At 39.0% G+C, this 22,828-nt stretch overlaps 1 protein-coding gene across 3 annotated transcripts in view; it reads left to right on the top strand.

The window, feature by feature from the left end:
- Positions 1–22,828, top strand: part of ECPAS (Ecm29 proteasome adaptor and scaffold) — a 60,312-nt gene that overhangs the window by 14,562 nt on the left and 22,922 nt on the right. For 2 of the 3 annotated variants that reach the window (XM_082302025.1, XM_082302024.1), the window contains exons 5-25: positions 369–521; positions 2,696–2,864; positions 3,351–3,490; positions 4,687–4,768; positions 5,017–5,136; positions 5,312–5,397; positions 5,662–5,740; positions 6,878–6,927; positions 7,483–7,549; positions 7,656–7,778; positions 8,878–8,981; positions 10,089–10,212; positions 12,436–12,516; positions 13,234–13,465; positions 14,006–14,097; positions 15,847–15,981; positions 17,929–18,094; positions 18,536–18,708; positions 19,170–19,271; positions 21,029–21,152; positions 22,053–22,198. In XM_082302025.1, coding sequence (XP_082158151.1) covers positions 369–521; positions 2,696–2,864; positions 3,351–3,490; positions 4,687–4,768; positions 5,017–5,136; positions 5,312–5,397; positions 5,662–5,740; positions 6,878–6,927; positions 7,483–7,549; positions 7,656–7,778; positions 8,878–8,981; positions 10,089–10,212; positions 12,436–12,516; positions 13,234–13,465; positions 14,006–14,097; positions 15,847–15,981; positions 17,929–18,094; positions 18,536–18,708; positions 19,170–19,271; positions 21,029–21,152; positions 22,053–22,198 — 2,548 coding nt within the window. The remainder of the gene's footprint in view (positions 1–368; positions 522–2,695; positions 2,865–3,350; positions 3,491–4,686; positions 4,769–5,016; positions 5,137–5,311; positions 5,398–5,661; positions 5,741–6,877; positions 6,928–7,482; positions 7,550–7,655; positions 7,779–8,877; positions 8,982–10,088; positions 10,213–12,435; positions 12,517–13,233; positions 13,466–14,005; positions 14,098–15,846; positions 15,982–17,928; positions 18,095–18,535; positions 18,709–19,169; positions 19,272–21,028; positions 21,153–22,052; positions 22,199–22,828) is intronic. The other variant, XM_082302026.1, reaches the window with a different exon arrangement.

The following is a 22,828-nucleotide window of genomic DNA, read 5'->3' as shown; positions in this document are numbered from 1 at the left end:
GTATACAACCACTGTGTTTGCCAGTGTTTCTTAAGGATGAGACAGTCCTAGATTGTATTTTGTGGCAGAATTATGACACTGTCAAAAATCTGGACAAATGCAGAGACTGTCTCCAAATATCTGCATGCATGCAGACATATATGTTCCATTTTAAGGAAAAGTCCTAATTTATCTTCTGGTTTCCATTTTTAAGTACATCAGATGGTAAAATAGAGGCTATTGGATTGTGAATATGTTTAACTTTTGTTTATATTTTCTTTTTTTGCTGTTAAGGACCAGGTTTGTTATAAAAGGTTTCTGTCTTGTATGTTATAAATAAACAAGTGTGTTTTTTTTAAATGGTTGCAGTAAATATAATTGTTTTTCAGCCTAATGCATCTTCTAATACCAACCCTTTTTCACATGAAATACCCTGCTGAACCACTGAAAGCAGCAGCTTCTCCGTTTAATCTTGCTGAAAAACCAAAGACTGTACAGTTGCTTTTGGACTTTATGTTGGATGTTCTTCTTATGCCTTATGGGTGAGTTGATACCAGTCTTCTCTAGCACTGTTGTGTTCTTTATGCGTGAAACAGTATAAACTACACCCTTGAAAACTCATTTAAAGTATGCTGTTACTTCCTGGCTCAAATGAAGCCAGTGGAAAGGTAGAAAGGAAGTTGATAATTTTAAGAACCAGATTACCATCTTCCTTATTTTACAGAAATCTCTTTTCTACTTAATTAGGTGTTACACTATTCTGTCCTTACCTCTTTTGAGATCAAAGTGAAACAATGAGACATGTGAGCTATCTGTTAAATAGCCAGGCCTTTCAAATAGAAGTCTGACAAAAATGTGTGCTCATCTTTCTGCAGTTGAATTTTAAGGCTTATTCCTCCAAGGTCATAAGCAAGAATAATTTCTAAAAATTTGTGTTTTCCAGAGTTGAACCTTTGAATAAGATTTGTCTTTTGTCTGTTTTCTGGTGAAAAATGTTCAAACTGCAGTGATGTTGTCTTAGTGTGAGCACTGTTTTTGAAAGCAAGAAGAATGTATGGAGCAACTTGAATTTACTGATTACTGCTTGTTAGGAACCTCTGGTGTCTAAAATCAGTACTTTCTCAAAGTGTTTTTTCCACTGGTTTTTGTGTCTTTGTATTGCTAAGGGAGCTTTTGCTTTTAAAGAAAATAGAAATAATTTTGATGGTAGAACACATTTCTATTTTTTGTGGCAGTAAAAGTGGATTGGTGCCAGTATGATTTTTTTGAGCTCATAACTCTTGCTCATCTGAGTGGATTAACCTAAAAGAATGAATTTAAAATAGTGAGCACATGAGCTTTCACCATGTAGCTTTGTTCGAGGCCATGCTCCCCATCAGATATTTTGGGGGCCACTTCCATTTTGTTTGAATATACAGAATCTTGTAGCTTTTAGTTTAGAATGCCTGTTCTTCTGTTCATGGTTCACACTCTTCAGTTGGCCCAGGTTAATTGCTCTTAGCTTCATCTGTGGCTGTACTGTCAACAGTTGAAGTCCTTGGGCTTTTCAGTGAGTCTTCACTCCTTCCATGCTTTAATACTCTGGCAAAGCATGAGTTTTTAAATCACAGAATCATTTAGTTTGGAAGAGACCTCTGAGAAAATACTCAGAGATGCTGCAAGTAGGAGGTGAAAGTTTTAATTTTCTTTCCAGAAGGTGCTCAGAGAATGTCTTGACCTAGCCTGTGGCTCTGGGTGTCTGTCTTTTAAAGTCTTGCTCCCTGGGGTGAGCCTTTTTGCAGTGGTTTACAGCTAATTTGTGCTTGTTAGAACTTGGTCTGTCGTTGCCCGGTTGTGAATTAGCCTTGTCAGTTTGCTGCAGTAAAGCAACCAGAAAGCTTAACTGTAGGGCTTAAAGCTCATAATGAAGTGTTCAAAGTTTTAGCTAATGAGACTCGGAATGAAATCTTGTTGTTGAGATTGTTTTCCTCTTTTGGTTGCCTGTGTGCTGAATGCAGAAAGGGGGGCTGGCTGGAGCAAAATAATTCTTGTTGGTCTCTGTTTTTCAATTTTGAGGCCATATTGTGTTGACCAGCTTCCAAGGATACATGGAGAGGTGGGGTGGCTTTTATGAAGGCATGGAGATGAGCACAGGGCAGCTAGACTAGCCAGTCTTAAAAAAGACCAGGCTCTGTAAACTTCATCTTTTTATTTTTGCTTTCTTTCCCTACCCAGTACTAAAACTGCCACTCTCCAAGACAGTATCTCATCTATTATCTTTTTATATCAGGGTTTGTTTCCTGCTACTTGTGTTGCATATGCTTCATTATTTTCCTTGCTGGGTTTGTGTTTTTTGTAGGAATCATACAAATGTTGTTGGAGCTTTTAGCATGAGTTCCTTGAATGTAGTATTACATGAGTATTTATTTCTAATACAAAACAGATAATTTTTTCTAGTTTTTAACCCAATAACTCTTTCTGGAAATGCCAGTGGACCTTTCCCTTTCAAAACTGAAGTTTGTTTTCCTGTACAATGACGTTGTTATGGCTCTTGCAGAATATGTTGGGATAATTGGTAGCCAAGCCTCAAATTCTATCTTATGTTAGAGTTATGGGATTAATTAAAGAAAAATACATCAAGCTGGACATGTTATGTCTTCCTCCATTCCAGAATCTAATTCAGCTGGTAATGTCGATTGGTAAAGGCTCTGATGAAATTCTTTCCCTGCCTGCTTAGGTTTGTATTGAATGAATCTCAAAGTCGACAAAATGTGCCCTCGGCCCAGGGATCTTCATCAAGTAGCGTCGGAGGTCCTGGAATCCCTCAACCACCTCCAGGGATGAGCTTTTATGCAGCCAAAAGGGTAATTGGAGATAGTCCATGGACACCAGAGCTGCTAGAACAGGTATTTAGAGCTGTGGGGCTGGTCCTTGGTGAACTGTGGGTGGTAACAGGGATGGTTGCAGATGGTGGAATGGAAAGCCGGAGGGAAAATATGTAACTTTCTGACCAGGCCTTTAGTTGCCCTGAGGCAATTTGTTGGGGAGTTTTGCATGATGCCTTAAGGAATTTTGCTATGGTGGGGTGGGGAGGAAGGTGGTTAGGAAGCAGTCATGACTGCAGCCTACTCTTGTGTTTTACTCTCAAAGGTTGCAACAGTGTCTTCTGTTTCTGAAGCATCCCTTTTTAGCAGTGGTGTAACAGAGTATCATGGTAATGCTGATACTTTGCTGCAGATGACTGCTGTGACAGGAGGCAAGCTAGGAGATGGAGAGCATGTGAATTTCTCCTTGAGCGAGCAGAAGCCATGATTTCAGACAGCTGAGCTGCTACAGTTACTGTAACATCCGCTTTCTTGTCAGTAACCCTGTCTTTCCGTGGTATTGAACAGTGTAAGCTGGGGATAGTGAAGTTCATTGAAGCTGAGCAAGTGCCCGAACTTGAAGCTGTTATACACCTCGTTGTAGCCTCCAGTGATACAAGACACAGTGTTGCCACTGCAGCAGACCTTGAACTAAAGAGCAAGCAAAGGTAAGGTCTGGATGGTTGAAAAAGATGGTGTTAGTATTCCTGACACAGCTAGCTGCAATGTATGTAGTGCTCCAGAGAGGCTGTGCTCGAGAGGAAGAAGGCTAAAGTCCCCTGTATACCTGTGAAGCTGCCATGTATTCCCTCTGGGCTGGGTATGAGGCTTGTTGTCTTGCAACTGGAAATGTCACTTGGCTCCAGAGCTGACAGCTTTAGCTGTGTGGGTTTGATCATTTTTGGTATTGCTTTTGAGCCATTTTCATACCAAGTCATGAAGAATATCAGTGGTTTCCACATTGCCCTCTGTGCATTATCAATTGTCAGTAAGGATTTAGTAAATGATTCCCAGAAAAGTATACTTTAATTTAATTTATTAGGAGAATAAAGAGATTAATTGTGAAATGGATCATAGTCTAGAAAGTTTGGCAAACACTGTTGTTATTATTGACACTTTTGCTCACCTGCAGTTCACCTTTCATCATCTAAAGACAATGCTTGTCTTTAACTCATCAGGAGGCCAGAGTAATGGCTGTTTGTACTCTTTGCTGAGACACTGACAGTGGGAGATTTGCTGGCTCATGTAGGAGGTTGGAGCAAGACAGGCCTGTCTTTGAAATGTGTAGGTGGCTTCTGTAGGACTATTTAACTTGGAGTCAAATTTGTAATGTGAAATCTTCTGCATCTGGAGTCTGTTCATGTATCTCAGTCATGACAGTGGAGATGATGCTATTAAATGATGAAGGCTGATTAAGGAAGCTGGTCTCTCCTTTGCTGCTTGTCTTATCTTTCCTTCCGTGTTGGTATTCTTTGCCCAGAGAGAAAAATAACTGTGTGGACAAAATACATGTCAGTATGTAATGCTGAATGTCTTTTATGAGACATAGATGCTAGTTCACAGATTACCATTCAGTATTCAATTGGGAGATGACTGTGGTCTGTATGTCTTGTTTCAGTGGGAGAGATGGAGCATGTAGGTTTCTCACAAATTATTTGATATCACGTTGTCAGAAATTGTGAAAGTGTGATCACATTCTCTATGACTATTACATGTATGTGGGAAAAGTGGTTAGAAGTCAAACTGAGGACTTCTATTTAAACTTTGGGAAGAATATTAATACGATGCAAAATGCTGTATTTTAAGAAACAGTCAAAGGTTGGAATCATAACATGTTGGTTTTCAATGTGTTTTTTTTCTTCAGTTTAATTGACTGGAACAATCCTGCTATCATCAGCAAAATGTATAAAGTGTATCTTGGGGATATACCACTGAAAACCAAGGAGGTAAAATTTGCCTTCACAGTTGTCTATCAACTGCTAAAAAAGTAATTTTAGTTGTCTTACTTTATTTGGAAACATATGTATGTATTTCTTAAATCTGTCACTTTGATCTCTGCTTTTACTGAACATTTATGCTATTTGAATATTTTTTTCTCTGTGCCAGTGTGTTCTGATTTGCAGCAGAAAGTAATTTAGCTAACTTAAATATACTGGTGTCCAAAGATGCACTATTTAATCTCTGTTTCTGACAGGGATCTGTTCTGAAACCAGAAATGAAACGAGAGTCAGTCAGCACCCGTGTTAAATTAAAGATAGTTCCTCATCTTCTGAGATCCCGGCAGGCTGCAGAAATGTTCCCAGCTAACATTCAGGTGATGCTTATTTTCCAAATCTACTCTTCCTAATCAGTTTGATGATACAGTTTCTCCAGTACTTAGCAGTGGGAAGCATTGTTATTGATGGCAGCGTTTAAAGAAGAGGGGGAATGAAAATCTTTGAAAGTGAAGCCAGACACTCTCTAATCTGCTCCTTCTTCCTTTTGGTCAGGTGGTATATGATGGACTCTTCGGTGCAAACACAAATGCAAAACTGAGAAGTCTGTCATTGCAGTTTGTGCATCATATTTGTATCATGTAAGTAGTTCAGAAAGCACAATGTGTTTTAGCTATTTGCCTAGAAGCCACTCTGTTTAATAAAGATATAACTGAACTAATGAGTACTAAAACTCGGAGAATGTAGGGGGTTTTTTTACTTAATCCTGAAAGCTCAGTGTGTCTGTGCTTGCACACAATAAGTTGTAATTTCTCACTTTAACACACAGTCAAGAAAAGTGATACTAGAGAAGATGCTTTTCAGGGATCCAAAAGATAATATTTTGTTGGTTTCTCTAATTGCAGTTGTCCAGAGAGTAAAATAAAGCCATTAGGTCCAATGCTTTTAAATGGACTTACAAAGCTGATCAATGAATACAAAGAGGTAAGATTGAAAATTCTTTACTATAATTCTTCATGTGAATACAAGCAAAAGATAAATACTTTTACGATGGAAACCGATGAATTTTTTTTTGTGTTCGCTTGAGAGGCTGCCAGAGGATACATTTTAAGAATTTTTTTTTTGTGTTCGCTTGAGAGGCTGCCAGAGGATACATTTTAAGAATTTTTTTTGGAAGAGAAGCAAATATTTTAAAATGCTATATAGGAAAACTGTTTTATTTATTTAACACCTATACATATGTGCTTGGGCACCAATTGCAAAATCTCAAGAAACAATAGTTTTAGTAATACAAAGAGGGAAGGCAAAGTAGTATGTAGCTGCTCTTACTCTGGAAAACACAGGGTCTTCAACTCTGTATGTTAATCCCATTGTGTTAAGCAGCTGTATAGGCCAGCTTGTAATACATTCCATCCTGTCTGTCCAGGGATGGTATTACTATGGGAAGGGTGTTACCAAACAGAACTGCAATGCCAATCTGCCCTGAACGAGTTATTTCCAGTGCCGTTTCAAAAGTCAAATTCTCCATTATGCTCCTACATGTACCTTAGAAAGGGCTGATGTTGCAGATCATCTCTTCTTCAGATTTGAGCTTCTTGCTGCTTTGTTTGATCTTTGGATGTGACCTTCTGGCCTGAGTTGGCATTTGAATGCATGGGACTCCCTGCCATTGGGAAGGGAATGAAAAAGGAAGTAAGCCCATGTGTATAAATATGCTATATTGGTCATCTGAAGGATCCATTGTGCAAACAGCTTCCTTTGTTTACAGTTGCTGTTCAGATCTAGTGGAAGGTTTCTGTCCCTCTGCTACTGTTTCATATACTCACCAAATCTCCGTATCTGTTTTTCTTGAAATAAAATGTAGTTAGCTGAGACCAGAAGAGAGATTAAATGTTTTGCCACCATTTGCAATTTCTCTGTTTCTTGGACAAAAGATCCCTCTGTTTCTATCTAATGTTTTTATTCTTGGATAGAAATATTTTATGTTTTAGGATTCTTTTTCCACGAAGGCCTGCTTGAGCACTTTCAAGACAGGATTTAAAGTAAATGTTTATTTATGAAAGATATACCTGTATGTATTTCTGGTTTTGCTGAATTTTATTTATTGTTTTATCATTCAAGGATTCAAAACTGCTATCAATGGCATATTCAGCAGTTGGAAAGCTCTCCAGGTAACTGAAGCATCATTTAAACAATGGGACATTGAATAATTTTTCCAGAGTAATCAGTTAATTTATCAGCAGCAAGCTTTATGCCACCTGCCAATTTTGCAGTTGAGTGCATGGTGCAGAGAAAAGCACTTTTTGTGACAACTCCAGAAATGTAAAAGAAATATGTTTTTAGCTGATAGCTTCTCTAGCAGTAATTAATGGAAGCTCATGAATTTTGCACAGTATTTAAGAAATGGTTCCACATTCTGGATTGCTAGAAATAAAAATTTAAGGAATGTGCAGCAAAGACCAGAGGGCATGAAGCTAGGCAAGTGGTATGTTCAGTCAGGTGCTGGTGATCTAAGTGGTTGTCCATAAAATGTCTCGCTTTCCAAACTGTGTTAAGGGAGGAGGAATTTGCTGCTTTATGGTGGATATGGCTAAGATAGAGCAAACTTTCTGTGCTGGCTGTGATTGTTTGACAGTTAAAATTTGGAATGAGGGGAAGACCAATGAAATGTGAAGCATTTCAATTTAAAAAACAAAAGCTTCATGGATTAAAATATCTTGTTTCAGCCGAATGCCTCAGCTCTTTACCAAGGATATAGCACTGGTACAGCAGTTTTTCGAAGCCTTGTGCAAGGTGGGTGCTGATGGGGCTTTGGGAATTCATTAGTGTTTTCTTCTGATTTTGCTCAGTTTTTGACACTATGCACTGTAAAGTGAAACCTCTTGGTTTTGTACTGCAGGAGGATGCTGATACTAGGCTTGCCATTCAAGAGGCATTGTCCATGATGGTTGGAGCATATAGTAACCTGGAAGGAGCCCAGCGTACCCTGATGGAAGCTCTTGTAGCTTCTTACTTAATAAAGGTATTTTCAGTGGAGTAAAAATCGCATGCCTTAAAAAAAGAGCTATTAATTGTCTTCCTGTTTCCTGACAGTTCCTGTTAGATACTTCCTGGAGCACGTCTTCCTTTTCTTACTGAGTGTATTGGCCTGTCTAGGAGAAGGCAGGGTGTGTATGCTCAGATAAAATATTTTTAGCATGGGTTGATGACTGCAAGGCCGGTAACACTGCAGTTCTTTATTTGTGTTCTGTTTAGCAAAGAAACAAACCCATTGCAATTGCATTGTATGTTTCTCATAGTCTTCTCCTTAGAAAACTTCAAGAAGTAGATGCTTCAAGGACAGTGTCTTCTGAAATGCTTTGGAACATTGAGAGTTTGGTAGAAAGGATCATTCGCTGCTAAGTGGGGTTTCATTGTGCTATGTGGTATCTGACATAAGGCACCTATGAACTTCTCCAGGAGCTTAGTCTTGACACACTAGTCTAGACTAAACCAGAGTTTGAATACCTTGTTTGTGTTCAGAATACACCAGAAGTCTGGATTTTCAGAAAGAATGAGTGTTTTGTATATTCTGTGTTTGCATGGGTACTCAGACTGACTGTGTAGGTGTATGTATTTCTAGTTTAAGAGATAATTTTCATGCTGATAACTCTTTTGCTTAAGGGATCTAAATCTCCAGGCTGTACCTTTTTGAGACTATCTGTACCTTACAGACAGAATGACCGCCCTAAGCTGATGTTTCTTTCCCACCTCTGGCTATGCTGCTCCTAAGTGTAGCTCTGTTTTCTGTGGATAGATGATGTATGTCAGTTTCATTTCAAAACTGCCTGGATGGAGCAGTTCACTTTTTCAAGAATTAGCATGATTCCCCAAAGTGTGCATGTGTTTAATTAAACACTTAATTGCCCACTTGTGTATATATGAGAAGTTAGATTTTCTTTACCCTGTCTCCTGCCATATGAAGAGTAAGCATGAATAGTGTCTCAAAATATCTAAACTTTTTGAATCATGTTGGTACCAGAGGACAAAACAAATGACTGATGATGTACAAGTGATGAGTGAAAGTCATTACTGCTTGTCATTTAAAACTCAACCATATGTTTGTGTCTTTTCCCTTTAAGCCTGAAGTTCAAGTACGTCAAGTGGCTGTAAAATTTGCTAGCACAGTGTTCCCTCCAGATCATATCCCTTCCAGATACTTACTCCTGTTAGCTGCGGGAGACCCGTAAGTTGTTTTCCTTTATAAATTATTTTCTCATATATATATGTATGCACATATATATATGTGTGTGTGTGTGTGGATATGTGTGTGGATATATATAAAAATATATATATATATAAAATATATATATTTATGCATATTCATACCCACTGTATATGCATTCAATATATATTTTGATTAAATACAAATACATGTACATATATGTGTGTGTAAGTTTGCACATAAATAACTCAAAGAAAATCAAATATGGTAATTTGGAAATTAAACTTCACATTCTTGACACTTCTGTGGAGAGCTGTTACCATACTCAGTGACAGTCTTTAGTTTCAGATGAACTGCTGTCACTAAAGCACTTCATATTAATGATCAGTTGCAATTGCAAAAGTAAAAATACATTAACTGAAATCACTTTTACAGTGTCTAGAAATTTTTTTTTCCTGGCAAATTCTGTCAGTCTATTTTTAGCTTGTATTTGCAGGGAGTTGAACATGACGTTTTGAGAGTTGCCACTCTCGAGTAGCTGACTTGTTAAATTACAGTAATCATTTAATTTGCAGTTTTCTGTTACGGCAGTGTAAGTGGTGGGGGTTTTTTTCCAGTTTAATTACTAAATTTTTGATGTGAGTAGCTATTGTGTAACTAAAGAAAGCTAAACAGATCAGTTGCAACAACCTGCTCTGTCATTGCAGTGTCAGCACTGTTTCAGGAGTAGTTATCTGCCATTAAGTAGACAATGCCACCTGGTAGGTGGCAGCTGAAGCTTGACTGTAGGAAGTGATAGGGAGAAGTAGCGTATAGGAAAACAAGGATGTGGGAAGCAGGAACTGTTGGTGAACACTAGAAGGATGTAAGAGGAACAGAACTGAGCTCATCCAGACAGTTTTGCAAAGAGAACTCAGTACTATCCCATTTTCTTTCCCATCTCTAAAATAAACAAATCATTAGAAGTTGTAATTAAAGATTTTCTTCTCCCTTCCTTTCAAAAAACCCTCCCAACATCTCATTTAAAAACCGTTCTCTCTCCCCCAGCTTCCCAATACTTCTTACTGCTCATTAAAGACTGTTTGTTCTGTGTATATAATGTCTGTTTCTCATCTTTTCTTCTGAAAGGCGGGAGGAGGTACATGGAGAAGCCCAGCGGGTACTGAGAACATTTTCTGGAAAAAATGAAAAGGAGAGTTCTGGGAAGCAGATGCCATCCTTCCCTGAAATGGTCCATTACATTCAAGACAAGGTATACAGTGCTTCTGTCACAGTAGATGACAAATAGATGCATGATGTTCAGGCATGTGGTAAGTGTGGTCTTGCCTTCCCTATGTCGGTTTCCCACAGCTGTCCCAAGGAATAAAGTTAGTGAAAGTCACAGTGAGGACCACACATAGTATTTTATTGCCAAGATTACCACTCGTCATTGCTTTCTGCTGTCAGTAATTGCAAGAGATCCAAGTGTTAAGTAGCGAGGCAGAGCTTTTAACAAAAGGAATGTTTTGCTTTCTTGCAATTTGTGCAGATGATATGTGAAACGAGGAATCAAGTTTTCAAGGCTTATAATCCAGCACGTTTCACAAACACAGTTCCTGGAGGTGCAAGAAGACTACTTTTTATTTGGCCCAGTGAACAATAATATACATTAAATAAAAAAGAATCCTAGGCTAGGAAAGGAGATACTAGAACAAGTGAAGAAGTCTAATTTGTTGACTTAAAGGCTTAATTTTTCATCTTCATTGCAATTTTTGGAATAATAGCCATGTAAACAGCCCTTCATGAGTTTAGTGGAAGGACATGCCAAAAACTGTGCCACTCAGTTCAGTCACATCTGTTTGCTCTGAGAGCTCATCTGGAGAAGTGTTAAAATACCGTCTGTGTATAGTAGCTATACTAGGCTTATAAGCAGTGAAGGAGATGTGGAGAGTCACTAACAGTATTTTTTCCTGTGATAGCCTTTTTAAAAAATTGTCAGAAGTATGTAATGTCAAAGCACATCTGATTTTGCAAGAGGTCTGTGATAACAGAACTCTTACTCCTGAGATATTTATTGTGAAATGTGTGCTCTGATGGTGGTGTACTCTACTAATACTCTGAAGTATTTTATGTTCTATAAGAAAACTTGCTTTTTGTCCAGAATCCTGGCTATTTAAACAGATACTAAAAAATTAAGAAGCCAAGATTGAGTTTTAGATAACATTCTTAAATGCTGTCCCCTTGCAGTTAATTTTAAAATTTTCCTTAACATTTTTAATGTCACTAAATAATTATAGATCAGTGTAGTTTAGTCACTGCTGAGAAGAGTCCCTCAATCATGGAGGAATTAAAATTTTTTTCGAGCAGTTTTCAAGTCGTCTTTACATGTCCTGACAGTGTATTTAAAAATCCTGGAGGTATATTTGTTTGTTGAGTTATCTCAAAGTGTGATTTTTCACATACTGTCAATAATCTGTGACTTTGGGAGATGTTTGAGAAGTCTGTATGCATTGCTTGGCACAGCTGGCTGAGATGAAAAATGACTTCATGATTTAGCATGATACTTCTCTCCTTCTGAAAGAAAAATATGTGTGAAAGAGTAGGACCAATCTGCTGGGTATGGGAGGGAAACCATTCCTCAAGGGAGTCACTGTCTGTTCACTAAATCAGATTTCTTTAATAGTTCTGCATATCATTGAAATTAGTGTTGCAAAAGATCATAGTGTGTTGAGGGGAGTGAGGATCTATTGTCTTCTGCAGCTGCCTTGTGTGTTTACTCAAGTACAAGGCTGCCTGACTGAATCAAGCCCTACCACTGATGTGCATGTTGCCTGTTTAATAGATACATATTACTTTTCTGCAACATTTGCAGTGGGTGTCACTTAAAACCTCCTGTTTGGATCTTTTTCTGCTGGCACATTCCTGCTTGTCAGAGCTAACATTTACATGGAAAGGAGTTGCTCACTTGCTGCTGCAGCCTTCCATATAGCAGGTAGAGAGATTCCCTCTGTCTCAGTCTGAGAGACTCCCCAGGCTTGGCTGACACAGCACAGGGCACCCACTTCCCAGGACTGGGGAAGCCTGGCTGTTCTGCAGCCTCTCCAGGCAGACCTGCTATTTTAAAGCTTTCTGGCTGCCTGTCAGGGGGGAGCCTCAGAGTCTGGAAGTTCATGAAGTACTTCACTTTTAAATTCTAAAGTGCTTCTTTGTTCCCTGAAAGGAAGAAAGAATGTTGTGCTCCTTCAGCCTCCCCTTCTATTCCCTCTCATGCCTTCAGAGTTCCCAATTTCTGAATTGATAGGGATGTAAAATAGATCAACCTGACTGTTACCAAGTGCACTGTGCCCTTATTGTTACAGAGCTGTTACACATTTTCAGTTGCTAAGAGGAGGATTAACACAGTCATATCAGCAAAATTTCACTGACCTTCCCAACATCTCTGCTGTTAAGGGTCTGTTATGGGAATGTTCCACTCTTAATATACTCTGTTGTTTAGGCCTCTCACCGAATGAAAACCCCAGCTAAATATATGACTGGAACTGCGGCGTTGCCTTTTAATCCTGCCACATTTGGGGAGGTAAGTGCCTGGTTTTCCTTCCTCAGATATGTATACCATTATTTATCTAGAGGACAGCATAAGAAGCTAACAGCTATCATAAGTCACCCTACATTCTAAAGTTCTTTGAAATAGATGTTGGGATTAACTCTCCATCCTTTGTCCTTAAACGGTATTCGGAACAGGATTTTCATAGGGGGGTTGGGAGGAATGTTCATTAGAGGGTTGCTCCACTGCTTTCTGCAGCATATCTAATGGAATAGCATTAGATACTAATAACATTAGATACTAGTCTTGTGCAGAGGTCCCATTATGCTCCCTAGGGCTCTTTTTCTAACAGAATTCCAGGCTTCAGTGATCTCTAGACACAAACCGAGATGGGAAGTGAGATCTGTGTTAGCAATGTGTTGAGTTGCATTTGTACACACGCCAGATTGGTATAGGGTACAGGCTGAACTGCCTGCAAGGAATTGCATCAGCTGATGATAAACCAGAAGTCTTTTAATCTTTAGAGGGTGATGTAGGGTTGTCTACTTACACAGACGTATTGCAGAAGATGGTCCTAAGATTTGTTATACTTTATATTTGTTCCTGTCTCGATACTAACTCTTCTGTCTATATTTGATTAAAGAAAAAACTATCCAGTTTTGATTACATTGGATACAGCACATTGTCTGCTCTTTTGTCTCCTGCATGGTTTTTGACTCAGGATCATGTGTTTTTATCTTCTCTACTTAGATAGTTCTCTATCTGCGGATGTGTCTTGCTCACAGTGCTGGTGTGGTGCCAACCTCACAGAGCTTGGCAGATATGCAAGATCATGCTCCAGCCATTGGACGTTACATAAGAAACCTCATGTCTGGCAACCACATATCTTTCTCTTCCTCCTCCTCCTCTTCAAAAAGTGCAGAAACCAACCCTGTATACATATATATCAGCCTTCTTCAGCAGCTCTTAGCTGGTGTTGGAGGTAAGAAGCTGTGTGCAGCAGTATCCTGAAGAATTAAGTGTCTTCTCTAACTAGAAATGAATTGTCCTGTGCTTTGAACTTGGCTTCAGCAATTACAGAGTTGAAACATGGACTGTATACTATTTAGTTTAAACTTGCTTTCTTCTGTGCTATTTTGTAGGTGGGAGAAAGCAGGGCTGTAAAATTGCAGCATCAGTTGACATAACAGTGTAAAATTGTGAAGCCATTCACAATTTTAACAACTTCCTCACCAGTGATTGCTGTGTCTTCTCACTCTGATAGTAGCCTATCTACCACAGGTGTAGTCTAAAACATTTGAATGCATTTAGAACAAATTGCTACCAGAGTGTTTCCTTTTATTAGTTTCCCTAATATGTCTGAGAAATATTATACTTTATTATTCTGCATTGTTTGTTACTCTTAGTGAATTACAAATAAATGCCTGGAAAGCCTGATACTTCTTTACCACTTTTTAGCACTGAATGTTACATTGTTGTAAATACTGGAGTTGTTTAACACCCTGGTTCTTGAATTATTTAGGTTTGCCAGTCATGTATTGTCTTCTAGAAGTTGTTTCAGTGTATCCAGAAAAACTAGCCACCAGATTTGTAGACAAAATGGATTGGATTAAGGTATTTTGAAAACCCTTTTTTTAATGTTTTTTAGGGGGATGGATGGGATTTGGCATTAGCAAAATCTGGCACATTTCCCATGGTGAAGCAGAGTATTGTTTCCAAGCATGCACTTAATTTGAAATTGGTATCTCTACTCACAGTCAACACCTCATGTTACATGTATATGTACCAGGATGTTATATGTACCAGGATGGGGAAAATTATTTTTTGGTTCTTTTGTATTACTGATTTTGTTCATTGACTTACATGTTCTAGGTAGTCTGTCATCTATCGTGCTGGTATAGTCATCCATTTTTTTTTTTTTTCTGCAGAAGAAAACTGAAGACAAAATTCTGCACGTCTTAAATTGTTGAACAGTGTGAATGTTTCAGTGAGAAAATGTGAATGACTTTTTAGAAGATGAGATTAATTACATCCCTAGTGGTTTTAGAGATGTTTTTTTTCTATTTATTAGCCCCAGACAAAAAAACCCCATACCCTGAAGTCTTCTTGGGAATAAGCCAAAGAGAATTCTGTTCCCTAGATTCTTTTCTCAGGCAATTCCCTGCTTTTTCATTATTTGCCTCAAACGTCTATGATTTTTGTAGGTCTTGCGGGTTGCCATTGCTTTCACTGGGGCAATCTGGCAGAAACAAACACTTAGTCAAGGTTAAAAAACACTAGAATGTGTTCTAATAGTTTCTCTTGATGATATCTGTGCTGCATTACACTGTATGCAGGTTATCACTTCTCATTGTGGTTCGTATGCAGGTATGAACCACACAGGAGAGTACTTTAAAAAATTCCTCTTTTCAGTATTCCTCATCATTTGTAGAAAACCTTTCCTTGTCTTTGGCCTAGTTCCATTTGCAGAATTAAGCTTCTAGGGTGGTTATTGATAGTACCGAGTTTCAGAAATACTGTTGTAAATCAAATTTAATGTGTTTTTGCCTTGCCAAGTGGAACTAACAGGTTGAGGGGTTTGTTAGAAGTCAGATATGTGATCTGATGCTAGGTTGGAGTTGAAGTTAACATTACATTTCATGAGCCTGACAGATCATTTCTTGTTTGTTTGCTTGGCTCATTTTGGTGTCTTTGTGGTGGCCCAAGGCATTAAAAGATTAGGGTGTGAATTTTTCATGGGAGTGTGTTGCATTATACATCAAATTACTGATGAAGGTAAGATTATATTGTAACAAATTACCCGAGGCTTCCAAAATTCAACTTTTTAATTATTTATTTAGACAATACCAGATCTCAAATGCAAAGTAGATAATTTTGCTTTGAGAACTGTAATTTCCTGGACATGTTTTTTTTGTCACAGTTGGATTTAAACAGTTAACCCTCTTGAGGGTTTTTTTCCCCTTTGATTAATAAGAAGGGTACGGAAGCCTCCAGCAGCTCAGAAAAAACAGTGGTTCAGGGTGTGGGGCTTTTTAGCATAGTATGAGTGCAAAACCTGGAAGCTCTTAGCTGAAGACAAAATTTGGCCAGGAATTTGATCTGTGTGTTTTGACATAGAACTGGTGGGTGGCCCTCTTGTGGCTAGTGGTTTTCTTCCTACAAAATGCAAAATGAATGCTTTGTTGAATTGAGGGCTTTGTTTCTTAATAAGTGATAATGCTATTTAAAGAGTGGTTTCTGAGTTAAGAACTATTTATGTATCTCCATGAGAATTTTCTTTATATATTGAAGCTCTTTATGAACAGACTGGGTAAGAAGCTGCTTCCATGTTTCATGGTTTGTTTTTTTTTTGAACTCCCACAGAACCTGATGAACACTAACAAAGAGGAAATGCGTGAGCTTGCAGCCCTGTTTTATTCTGTAGTGCTGTCTACCATGTCTGGAGATGAGCTTAGGGTGTCCTTGGAGCAGCTGATCAAGATGACAAAAGACAGCCATGTAACTACCTTCCTTTGTCTGCTTCTTGTTTTTTCACATGTCATGTAACTGATAGGATATTTGAATCTCACCACGTGTCCAGGATGTATTAACCTTAATCTGGATGTAAAATTAACTGACTTCCAGTTGGATGGTGAGAAGGGATTTTTTGTTGTAGGTGAGTGCAACTGATCTTTAAATAAATTAATCCCTGAAGCTGTTGTTAAGGTCAGTAGGAGGATTTCCTGGAGGTACGTCCCAAGCAAAACACCATCATGTATTTAACCAGTTTTAACCAGCTAAATAGCCACATCCTGTTGAATGGTAATGGATCACGCTACCTACCTCACACTGTTTACGAGTCCCTTATTCTTGAGCATACATAGATACCCACAGAACTGAGAATATTTTTAACTTGTTAAGTGTTCAACTCATCCCCTCCTGAGCCATAGTCGCTTCCTGGGTCCTCAACGGCTCAAGGTCTTGTGCTGTATGAGGGCTGTGCCTTCTTCCCTCTCACCCCACATGGGCTGCTCAGCAGACCTCCACAGCTGTGTCTTTACATGCTGGATTTGCCTGCCTCAACTTATCCTTATTTCTCTCTTTTGCCCCTGCAAGCCTGGAAAAGTAGTCCTGAAAACAAATTTGTCAGGTTTCTGTGCTGTTGTGTCTTGAATCCTGCAAGGGAGGGAAAGGAGTAGCATTTCTAGGTTCTGTTTCCCCAAAATGGTTTTGTATCACTCTCTCTGAAGGACTTAAAGCGCCACCATTTTACATTGCAGGTAACAGGCTGACAAGAGGCGCTGTTTGCCTTATGTTGTAGTTGAAAAACCTGATGTATTTCGAATCTGTGAAGGCTCTGCCTGTGAGCCAAAGCCATGTCATTGCTCAGTTTTGTGTAGGGCACACCTCCTGCAGACATGAAGCCAGTACAGATGAGTCCCAATCCACCACTGCTGCTTTCAGCCCCGCACACCCATGTGAACTGTGAAAGGAAAAAAAAGCAGGGTGAACACCCATGCCTTTGTGAGTCAGAGTCAGGAAGAGCTCTGACTTTCTGCTACTGTACAAAACCACTTGAATCTGTACAGCTAGGGGTGGTGGTGATCCTAGTGTCTCAGTAAGGACTGCAATGTGAATGGATAGCGAAAGTGGAGGTAGGGGAAGGGCCCATCTTCTGCGGGCTTTGCTGCAGTGAGACCACATCAAGGAATGGTCCCTGGTGGCCAAGCTAGGTTGAGGATCCCATTCTGGCAGCACAATTGCACTGGTGCAACTTTTTGTCGTGTTCAAAAACAAGAGATATGAACTAACCCAAGCTTAAGCCCCTGCACCCTTCCCTTTGTTTTGTTTTTCAGTTAGGTAGCATTTCAGTCTCACAGCCTTGTTTCTCCACAAAATCCTTTTGCTCGAATTCAGGTGTAGAAATAACCATGGTCATTAAATAGTTCCAGCACCAAATCAGCATTGGAGAAATTGGTGGTTTTGACGTTTAATTGTATTAATTAGGTTTCACCGTTTGTGGCCTGCCAAACTATAGAGGCATTGCCTTCATTATAGGCCAGGTGTGTTCTCATTCTTAGCAATGCAAATCTAGTGCAATTACCCTCTAGTGCTTTTTACCAAAGAGTGTGTTTTGTCCCCTTAGTCTGAGTATGTCTGGTTATTAGAGTGTGTTTTGGTTTTTTAAGTCTAGCTACCAAATTGTAGCTTTAGGCATGTGAGTGCTGGTGATAAATCGTAATCCGTGCTCCTAAATCTCTTTTTAAGTTTTGTTAATTAATCTTAAAAGAACTCCATTCATCAGAGAGTACTAACAATATCAAACTCTCTGTTGTTTTATTATGTGTTAGAGCTCTGCATTCTTCTGGGTGCCTTCTGATCTGGCTTGTCCATCCGTATGTGTTTTTAAATCAGTGCTTTGTGCAAAGTGTTACTTACTTTTTTCACTGTTGGTGTTGTCTGTAGAGCCCGGAGGTCCAACATGGATCCTTGTTGGCTTTGGGATTTACAGTAGGAAGGTACTTGGCCAAAGGGAAAATCAGAACAATGGAGCTACATGACATAGATCAACCAAATACTGCAGTCATGCCGGAACAAGAACAACTTATAAAGTCAACAACAGAGACAATAGGTAACTTTCTGCCTAAGACTTTGCTGCGTGTAACAGTTTGTTTTTTTAAATCTACCCCAAACTAAGGATTTTTCTGAGATACTCAGCTCACAGATAGTGTAATCTTGAGTTCAATTTTTGTGATAGAATTTACAGCCTGTAAGAATGTAATCTGATTAGATGTATGTACATTTCAACAAAACCTAGGTGGACTTTGTAACATGCACACCAACACAGCACATGCAGATCAACACAATCAGTAGTGTTGTTCCCTAGATTCCTCTCAGTGTCTCCTTTCATTTTGATTTTTTTCGAGCATGATGCTTCCTACCAGCTGTAGAGGAGATAAATGCTTTGCTACTTGCATGGGTAAAATACAAGTGCCTGCCCACTGCTAAATAATAATAATAATAAAAATAATAATACAAAACTTGAGTCATCCTGGCTTGCTTTTTCCTGTAGGTTCTTTTCTGGACAGCACCTCTCCCTTCCTTGTGGTGGGTGCTTGTACAGCTCTTGGGGAGATCGGCAGGAATGGCCCCTTGCCAATTCCCAACGAAGGAACAGGATTTACAAAGCTGCAACTTGTTGAAAACTTATTGGCCAGAATCCCTTCCAGCAAGGAAACAAATAAGGCAAGATTTTTGTAGTGTTGTTATGATTCCTGTTCATTTCTTGAATGCTCATTAGGTATATATATTATCTGCTGAACTCAGCCTTGTTTTTCAAAGGAATTAGGCTTTTTGTTGGCTTTAGTGAGTTGGTTAGGGTCAGGGTCTTTCTAATATTGCACTGATCACTTGTGCTTTCTATAGTCATAAGTAGGGGCTTAAGGGATGAAAATATGAATGGTATAATTTTAATTCAAGAAAAATGGGAGTATCTTCTTTTGCCTGCAAATAATTTTCAAAGGTAACAGGACATTTGTTCTGATCTGCTTTGGAAAAGGGGTGCACTGGTTGATCTAAGCTGCTTGCATGTCCTTCTGATACCTTGAGTGAAACTTCAGTAAGGATGAGAAATAGTGGGTTTAAAGTGCATCTTCTGGATTTACAGAAAGGTTATATGATGGTGTTATTTTTCATTTATATTTAAGATGAAGGAACGAGCAATACAAACACTAGGTTACTTCCCAGTGGGAGATGAAGATTTTCCCCACCAGAAGCTGCTGCTGCAGGGTTTAATGGATTCTGTGGAGGTGAGACACTATCAATGTATTATCCTTTATATTGCAGTGAATATTTCTCTTTGGATACTTTTTATGTAGTCTAGAGCCAGGTTTACAAAGGGAGTCGTCTTTTTGTAATAGTGCCTCTGGGTTTTTTAAAACTGCCTTTAAATAGAGAGCAGAGGTAGACTTTGGGCTGGTAAAATGTTTTATATCACAGTTTAAAAACTTGCTAGTCCAGGTGTCTGCCTCAGTCTGAGACAAATACTCATTCTCCTTCAGGAGGCTTATGGATTTTTTTTTGCACACTGTATATATAAATTCTCCAGAGCTTACATTAATGAAGCCTTAGGCCTGTACTTTGGCCTTCAAAGGTACCCTGACAGTAGGTAATATAGATACACCTTTATCTGAACTTCATCAGCTGATATGACTCACTTGAATTAGAAGCTTGTAGGAATATATGTATCTCTTATCCATCTGTATGTATCATTGCAGTGCACTGCATTCTTTACTGTACCTCAGAGCTTCTATACATACTGCAGTATGCCAGATTACAAAATTACATAAAAGGAGCTTTTTTAGTGTTCTGCATTTACAGCTTGTTTTACCTTTCTTCCTTGCTGATACTGACGTAGGATTCTGCATTGTAGAAGTGGCTGTTGAGTATCAGGCATGCTTTGCTGGGTCCTCCAATCTGATGTGATCAAACAAGCAAGAACCATGGAATTATAGGATGGTTTGGTTTGAAACGGATCTTAAAGATGATCTAGTTCCAACCCCTTTGCTGTGGGCAGGGACACTTCCCACTAGACCAAGTCGCTCAAAGCCCCATCCAACCTGACCTTGAACACTGCCAGGGTTGGCACATCCGTGGGCGACCTCTTCCAGTGCCTCACCACCTTCACAATAAGGAATTTCTTCCTAATAGCTCATTGAAACCTACTCTCAGTTTGAGTTAACCACTTGTCCTATCACTATACTTAGAATACTAAGAGTACTGAGAATACTGTGTACCCAAACTTCAAAAGATGTTTCTGAGTGCAGTGTTTTTCTCCTGTAACTGCATGGGGACATTGCAACTTTCTTTGTAAAAGGTGTACTTGAAAAAAACCTATTTATCTTAGGTTGCAGGATGCTAAGGGCTTAATTCACCAAGTGCCTGAGCATTTTGTGCTTCTAGAGCATAAGGAAAGCAATCTAGAAGGTACTCAGAAGTTATGGAAACCAGTTCTTACAACATAAAATTAATCATAAATAATGACAAAAAAGTGGTATATATCCTGTTCCTGAAGGCTCAGAGAATAGTGTAAGGAGGACAGTGAAGCAAAGCAAGTACTGTCTGAATCCTTTTAATGTGAAAAAGATTTCTGCATCTTTTAAGATATCAACAGGAAATTCTTTCAATACTACCTATATAATAAAGCCATAGTAATTTTTACTAATCACTATCAGCATCATTTGAACTTGGTTTTATTTTCATTCTGTCGAGTTCTTTCTTTTCACCAAGTTGAACCTCTGCAGGGACTAGTAAATACTTTGTCAAAGGTATCCTTTAAAAAAAGTGTGGAAATTTTAGCTTTCATCATTCAATTCAGACAGTTTGGCATCTCCTCCTTTTCCATCAACTTCAGTGGGTCTGAGGTGCCACCAGAAGAGTGATCTTGCTGTAAATTGGTGCTGAACATTGGGACAGGGAAACAGACTGTGGTTTTGTGGATTACGTGCCGGAAGTTTTGGTGTGTGTTTAGTTAGTACTGTCAGTGATGCTCTGATGTGTTTTTCAGGCCAAACAGATAGAACTGCAGTTCACTGTTGGTGAAGCTATTACTAGTGCTGCTGTTGGAACCAGCTCGGTGGCTGCACGGGATGCATGGACGGTCACAGAGGAGGAATATATCCCTCCTTCAGGTACGCCTTCCTAATGTAGGGGCTGGGTTGGGAAATGTCTGGACTAACACTGGGCTCCATAGCTTCATTTCTGTGGTTTTTGATTTATAACAGTACATGCAAGAGAGGTTTTGTGTTTGTGGTTATATACAGGTTGTTTTACCTCGTCACATCCATCTGCTCAGAAGGCAGAAGTCTTTATTTCATGGCCTGTTTAAGTAGCTTCTTATGTAATTCATTGCCACTTGACTCCCTATTTGGCTTTTTCTTTTTTGTTTGCTGTGTTGAGTTAGTTTTGAGTTTTAATACACAAATCTTTTAAAATACCATTTTGAAGCCTGAACAGGAAAATAGGGTTATAAAATCAAATTGCAAGTGTTTCCCAACAACTTCAAGTGATACAATTAAGTGAAATTTACATGCAATAAATGCAGAAATTTTATTTAAGTACTAAGATTTTGTACCCATTGAAATACAAGTGTGACAAAGTGCTAACTTCAAATCAGGCAACTGTAAATACCAGCCTCAGACCTGCAAACACATTTTAATTTTGTGAGAGTGGTCTTAGATGTCTAGTGTACACAAAGCTGAGCATGTGGTAGAAATTAAGGCTTGCCATTGCTCCAGAGATTTTGAGTCCTAACAGAAAAAGAAAAGTAGTGCCCTGAGTTTTAGGCAACATGAATGGTACCTCTTCTTGGCCACAGGCTCTGAAACATGTTCATGAAGGTTTAGGACTCTGTACTTCTATTATTTGTTCTACTATTATTATTTTCCCAGTGACTCCAGTGACTTCCTAGATAAGCAGAGATAAATGTATCACCTGACTACTTTTGGGTTTATTAGGTTTTTCGTTATTTTGACATTAAAATGGGTGATTCTCAAAGCTCCTCCCCTGCACCTTTATTTTTTTTCATATAGATTTGAAAGTGAATGACGTGGTTCCCTGGGTCCTAGACCTTATTTTGAATAAGCACATCATCAGTCCCAACCCACATGTTAGGCAGGCAGCTTGCATCTGGCTTCTGTCATTGGTGAAGAAGCTGAGCGCCCACAAAGCAATTAAGGTAAGAAATATAGCTTTTCCTAGCACTGGCTCCTTGCCCCTATTTTTTGCTTCTCACCTTGTTTCTGTCCCTTTCTTCCCCTTCACTTCTACTGCCTCTTTTCTGCCCATGCTGGTGCAGTCCTTACTGAGGTCTTTTTGAGACATGGCCTGTCTTTTGTTTCTAGAGGAGCAGATTATCTGGCAGATGAACAAGGGTGTTTGTCACCTTTGTAAACATCTGACTTGCATCCAAGTCAGAGTAAGCTCAGTGTAAATAGCTTTTATAAGATGCAGTAGCAATACATCTTCCCTTGGGAAGAAAAGATTGCTATCTGTATAGTGTTTAGGATTTATATTTGGAAAATACTTAAGAGAGGTCTAGGAGGGGAAGGAGGAGAACAACTGAACTCATTTGTTTCATGGTGTTTATCACAACTTTGGTACCTAGGAGCAGTTAGGTGCTTCAGGTACTGTGGTTTTTTTGGTACGCTTCAGGAACCTTGTATTTCAAGTGCTTGTCTATAATGAGGGAATGTGAAAAGTCCTATACAAGGACTAAATAAAACATTCTCAACCAAAGTGTCCTCTATCTGCATAGAGGTACTATTCACTGTGATAGCCCCAAGTAACCATTTTATACTCTTCCAGT

The sequence above is a fragment of the Coloeus monedula genome (genome assembly GCF_965178545.1).
Source record: "Coloeus monedula genome assembly, chromosome: Z".
Lineage (NCBI taxonomy): Eukaryota > Metazoa > Chordata > Aves > Passeriformes > Corvidae > Coloeus > Coloeus monedula.
Note: the sequence above shows the minus strand (reverse complement) of the source record. Positions and strands in the feature narration are given on the sequence as shown.